Source organism: Charadrius vociferus, unplaced genomic scaffold (assembly GCF_000708025.1).
Source record: "Charadrius vociferus isolate BGI_N301 unplaced genomic scaffold, ASM70802v2 scaffold239, whole genome shotgun sequence".
Classification (NCBI taxonomy): domain Eukaryota; kingdom Metazoa; phylum Chordata; class Aves; order Charadriiformes; family Charadriidae; genus Charadrius; species Charadrius vociferus.
In genome coordinates, this window is record NW_009649928.1 from 762,827 (window position 1) to 768,740 (window position 5,914).

The 5,914-nt window shown below is 42.0% G+C and overlaps 1 protein-coding gene across 1 annotated transcript; it reads left to right on the top strand.

The window, feature by feature from the left end:
- Positions 1-730: 730 nt before the first annotated feature.
- Positions 731-2,251, top strand: PIGW (phosphatidylinositol glycan anchor biosynthesis, class W). Its single transcript, XM_009891174.1, has one exon. The coding sequence runs from the start codon at positions 731-733 to the stop codon at positions 2,249-2,251; it is 1,521 nt and encodes a 506-aa protein (XP_009889476.1).
- The last annotated feature ends 3,663 nt before the right edge of the window (positions 2,252-5,914 follow it).

The window sequence follows — 5,914 nt, forward strand, 5'->3', positions numbered from 1 at the left end:
CCGGACCCCCATCTCCCTCCGGCCGCTGCGGGACCGGGCTCCGGGAGCCAACAACGGCCCTGCCGCTGCCCGCCCTGCGGGTGGAACGGGCCAACCCCCACCCCCCCAACAATTTTGACTTTGTAATTAACGCTTTTCAAATGTAACAGATGTTGTCTTGGTCAGGTGCCAGGAGAGAGGAGCCTGGCTGGGCAGCGTCACTGGGGCACTCGGACTTCTTTCAAAAGGATATATTGCAATTTTTCTGTTGAAAGTGGGGATTTTAGGTGCTGGTTTTATGGCACACTCTCTGCTGAGCGGGCTACAGAAACTTCAGTAGGGTCACAGTTTTACCTATCCGTTTCATTTACGCTGTGGAGAACATGACTAAGTGTATCTTACAGAGCAGGACATAAAGTAAGATTGGTTTGATATTTAGAGATCTTCAGCAAAAATATGTTACGAATCTTGTTGGAACACAGCAAGATTTGTAATGCTGGAGCTCGTTCCGGTCTTTCAAGTGTCTCCACTCCGTTTCCCGGCCCCAGCCGAGTTGTCAGCACCAGCGGCTGCAGCACCAGGGCCGCTCTGCAGCCTTTAAACGGGAGAGTAACAAAACTAGATGATTCCTGAAATCAATGTATGCTTTAATGAACTGGTACGTAAGATTGATTTTTGATGAAGTTCTAAGACCGCTGTTTAACAAAACTGACTGAAGTCCATGTTTGTGTTTTCAGAGGAAGAAAGAAGAATGTCACAAAAACATCTGAAGGAAGCCTTTATCAGCAACTTGAACGGAACCAGTTTGGTGGAGATTTCCCTGGGCTTGTCTCTAGCTCCACTCTGCCTGCTTTGCAGAGGACTCCTCTTGATTTCGTATCACCTGCACTATGGGAAACCTTTCAGTTCAAGGAAATACTGCCTGCTGCTGGACTTCCTCGTGCTGGTATCTCCTCTCCTGTTCTCCTGTACAGTTTTGTCCCCGATCATCTTTTTCATGCCAACTACCATGGCAGCCTTCTGTGCCGGAATATTTTCTAAAATATACAGCCAAAGAAAACACAAGACCAGAGTGCCTTTTAGGCAAATTATACAAGACTTCCAGAAGACGTACTTGGATCCAGAATACATTCCAGCAATAACTGTGTTTCGCGTTTATGTCAATGTGTTGACATCAATCAGCATTTTAGCAGTGGATTTCCCACAATATCCACGGCGATATGCCAAAGCCGAGACCTACGGAACAGGAGTGATGGATCTGGGGGTCGGAGCTTTTATTTTTGGTAATGCTCTTGTTTGTCCTGAAGTTAGACAAAAGTCTTATGTGACACAACCAAAATTTTCCAATCTGGCCAGGCAGTTCTTTTCCGTTTGGCCATTGATTTTTCTCGGCGTTGGACGACTGCTTAGTGTTAAATCTATAGAGTATCATGAACATACTTCTGAGTATGGAGTGCACTGGAATTTTTTCTTTACCTTAGCATTTGTGAGGCTTGCAGCATCTCTACTCTTAGCCGTATTTCCAAAAAATAAATCTTGGATTGTTGCTATAAATCTCGCTGTATTTTATCAGCTTATTCTTAACGCTACCTCTCTGAAGATGTTTATCTTGCACGGCAGCAACGGCAGAGATACCAGGGTTGGCTTTTTAAATGCCAACAGGGAAGGGCTGCTCTCTCTTTTTGGGTATCTTGCCATATATATGGCGAGCGTCCAGGTGGGGCTCTGTCTGCAGAAGTGCAGAAACTCAGTCAAAGGCTGGATTGAAGCAGCGTGTTTCTTACTGCTGACAGCTCTCGTGCTCTTCGTATTTCTTCATGTGTCGGAAGCGTCCGCGGACCCTGTGTCCCGCCGGATGGCTAACCTGTCCTACTGCATATGGGTGGTCGCTCACTGCCTGACTTTCTTCACCTGTTTTGTGGTGACCGATCTCGTGTTGGTGTTCACAAAGCTTCTTGTGAAGGGGTCCAGCGTGCCCTGTTGCTGGAACGTTGTAAAGCCCCCGAATACCAGTACAAAGCATGAAACGGAGGCTGCGCCTACGGGAAGGGACGGCAAGCTCTCGCACATTTGCCTGATTAGCGCTATTAATAAAAATCAATTACTGTTCTTCTTGCTAGCAAACATTATGACTGGCACTGTGAATATACTGATAGATACAATCCACAGCAAGACTGCATTTACCTTATGTATACTACACTTGTATATGTTTTTTAACTGTTTAATTATGTATATATTGCATGCCAAAAATATAGTATTAAAGTTTTGGTGATTCCGCTCTGTCTTAAGTGGACTAGTTGAACTTTGTTTGCTATAGTTGAATGATGGTATTTTAATGGAAAAAATAATGTTTTTCCCAAATATATTGCAATAATTTATAATTTAGTATAGCTTTTTATGATTTAGTGTTGATTATGTTTTTAATGGTTTGTTTTACCAAATTATACAGTCACGGCTGTTACCTGTTGGAGTTGTTACACATTTTCCCCGAAAGCTTCATTTTTGAGATTGTTTGCTGAATACTCTGGCTGCTCCTGTAAACACTCATGCAGAAGAGTGACATCGTATTTACAGTTAGTGAGCTGTGTTCATACCCAAGGGCTGGTAGAATTAGATAACAGTGTATATAGTAGAAGCCAGATGAAAAGTAAGAAAATGAGTAATAATATGGAGAGACTTAGCTGTGTCAAGATGTACCTAGTTAAGGCCCTTGCATAAATAATAGATAAGAATAATTCTTTATATAAAATGTATTGAATAAGTGGATACTTAAAAATGTTTTGGCCCCAGTCCTGCAAAGATTTATGCATATGCTTGACTTTGATGGCAGTAATTGTATGTGGAATGTTAATCATACATTGAAATCTAAATTAGCCTTTGAATTAAAGCTAAATTTTATTTTCATCCTCACTGATGAATATAAATGAAGACCCTAGATAAACTGTGATGCTCTGAAGGATAAAACTCAACTGCAGATGAATTCATAAAGCAGTTGTTGGAATTTGTGGTGCAGATAGTAAAAGCGGCGCAGCCTTTTATAAGAAAATTCAAAGATCCAAAACTAATTCACCCCCAACCTGCATACCAACATGTTGTGACAGCTCATCTTTAGGAACACTGTAAAATACAGTCTTCAGCTCTACTTTGAATGTGCTCAAGGCCCACCTACTTATCTATAAAATCACTTTAAACATCAGCTCATTTCATACTGTATTTTGACAGCTGAGATGTCTTCAAGTGGGAACATTCTGTATTAATTTTTATTAGCAAACAAACAGTGTGCAAATGGAAAGAAGCGTGACGCAGTGGGTCAGGGTACCGGCAGAGTATTGGCAAGAGATGTACCCGGTTTCTCTATCACAGTCTTCCTGCAAGCCCAGAGCAGAACACGCTCTTTGTTCACTTTCCTAACTGTGACAGTTCTTCCTGACCTCATTAAGTTGTTGAGAAGAGAAATACATTTAAAGATTGTGAGGAATTCACTAATGAGAGGTATAAATACTTAAGAAGTAGAATACAAATGGTAGCTGATGATAGATGTCTAACGTCAGTGGAGTTCTAGCAGTGCACATGGGCTGTATTTCATATTTCTCATTGTCTATCAAATGTGATGAATCATAAAACCTATGGAGATTAAGCCTCTAAATCACATTCCTTAAGGCAGACGTGCTGTGGAATATTCTTAAATTTATGAGGTTCTCTCAGCCATTGGCCTATGGAAGGGTGAATTCTGAGGATTACAGGCTCTGGCCATGCTCATTTCATGCTTGTTTACTTCCAAGTTATAGGCATATAGTCTTCAGAATTAAAGAAAAGCAGCCTGTATTATCCCGGGGACAAATGCAATTAATTGGCAACAGTGTTTTACAAGCAGTTGTCACAGTTATAGCAGAGTTCTCTAGTAACTGGTGTATGTATTTATTTTAAAACATTTCCTAGCCTCGCCTGGGGAAAAAGGGCCTCCATCATGAACTGAATGGCACTACTCATTTATGCAAAATTACTCATGGATATTCATTTTTGAAATATCCGAAGCACAAGACCTACAATGAGTTCTGCCTGTGAGCACAAGTCTATCGATGTGATTCAGAACTAAGGCATTAATTGGGTGTGACAAAGCGGAGTTGTGTCTGGACAAGCAGCAAACTATCTCGATGCCAACTCCCATTTCGTGAAGGAAAAATTACGTGGGAGGTCTGCTGTGGCTGCGCAGAGCCCTGGTAGCTCCGCACGGGCAGCAGGCTGGCGGGCAGCAATTCCACGACTGGAGCTGTGCTTTGCATCAACAGAGCCGGCAAACCGAGGGGACTGTGGTGCACAAGTGAGGACGAGAGTGAGAACAACCCGCTTCTTGCAACAACGGCACAACACCGCATCACGAGGCCGTCTCCCGCTTTTAAAGCCGTATGAAGTAAGTTGTTCACTACTGAATTAATGAGAGACAATTAATTCTCATTGCTTACTGTCGATAACAAATGTGGCAAGCTCTGCCCTGAAGCAACCTGCATAATTATTAATGCTGAATGTTTAGACTGTGAATAGATACAGATAATTAACCATGCCTCTGAAAGAACTAAGAAATGCAAGCACGCATTCTTTGATCAGAGTCTGTACGAGCAAACGGCACTGTAATGAGTTTGAAAAGATGTGAGAAGTTAACACCACGATACTGCTGCAGACACTTGTCCGCGCACACCTCAACAGCTGTTAGATTAGTGGCTGGTAGGAACAAGAACACTACCTTTCATTTCACTTTGGGGCGTGTTTAGACGAGTCAGCTTGTACAGATCAAAGATACATTTAAAAAAATCAGAAACTTTGATTTAGCTGTTACATAATTAGTGAAAGTTACAGATATTTCAACTAGTAAGACTGAAATGGTTCAACTATAGCATGCCACTGACTTCAATAATAATAGTAAAGCAGAGGACTGGGAAAACATACTTTTTTTTTTTCTTTGCTGCCATAATTCCACTGAATGACCTTTTTGTAGGGCTGCAGGATAGACAAAATATGGTGGGAGAGTAGAGCTGATTACAATTATCCTTAACCTTGTTATTCGTTAAACATTAGTAGCTTCTCACCAAATTTCATTACTTTTAAGGATCAACTCACTAGCATGCCTTCCTTTCCAACCCAGTAGCGTCTCTTTTGAAGTCAAACGTTACAATAAAGATTTCAGGCAGGATCCTATTTCAAAGCCACTATGTCCTAAAGAACAGGTATTTCTTCCAGGCAAAAGATGGGCCATGCGCATGAACGCACGAAGGGGCTGTCTGCCTTTTCACTGTTTTGTAGATAAGAAGCAAGCTGCACGTTCGAGCGACTTAAAAAAACCCGACCTTTTCTGTGGATAAAAATAACATGAAATATAATGATGCTTTCCATACGTAGTTTATCAGTGTGTACCCTGAGAATACAAAATTTGGGGCATTGTTGTTTTGTCGATGTGATCCAACCACGCTCTGGCAGCGGAGGGGCAGAAGTGACGCAGGAGCCCGCACGCTGAACGGACCCTGTGAAGACGACGTTTGCTCATCACAGTCCGGTGGGCTCACAATTCTCTACTGTGAGAAACCACCCCTTTGTTACAAAACGCCAGCTTTCTTTTTTACCGACGAAGAAAACCATGAAAAATACACAAACTGCAAACTGTGCAGCGATGCGGCTCTGCACAACGTTTCGGTAGAGATGTTGCGTGATGAGTTCCAGTAAACGAACTCCTCCACTAAAGATGGGTTTTATGCAGAAACAAGAAAAAAATAATAATCCTGCTCCCTAATTGCCTCCCCTGCATTTTCTTGTGAGGACTTTAGCATCTATGTACATAAATAACAAGAATGAACAGATCGACTGTAGTATTTAATAGTTTAAGAAAGGCTATGGGTTTTTTTGTGGCTTCCCAAATTAAGCAGCCACAGGATTTCTAGCTGGT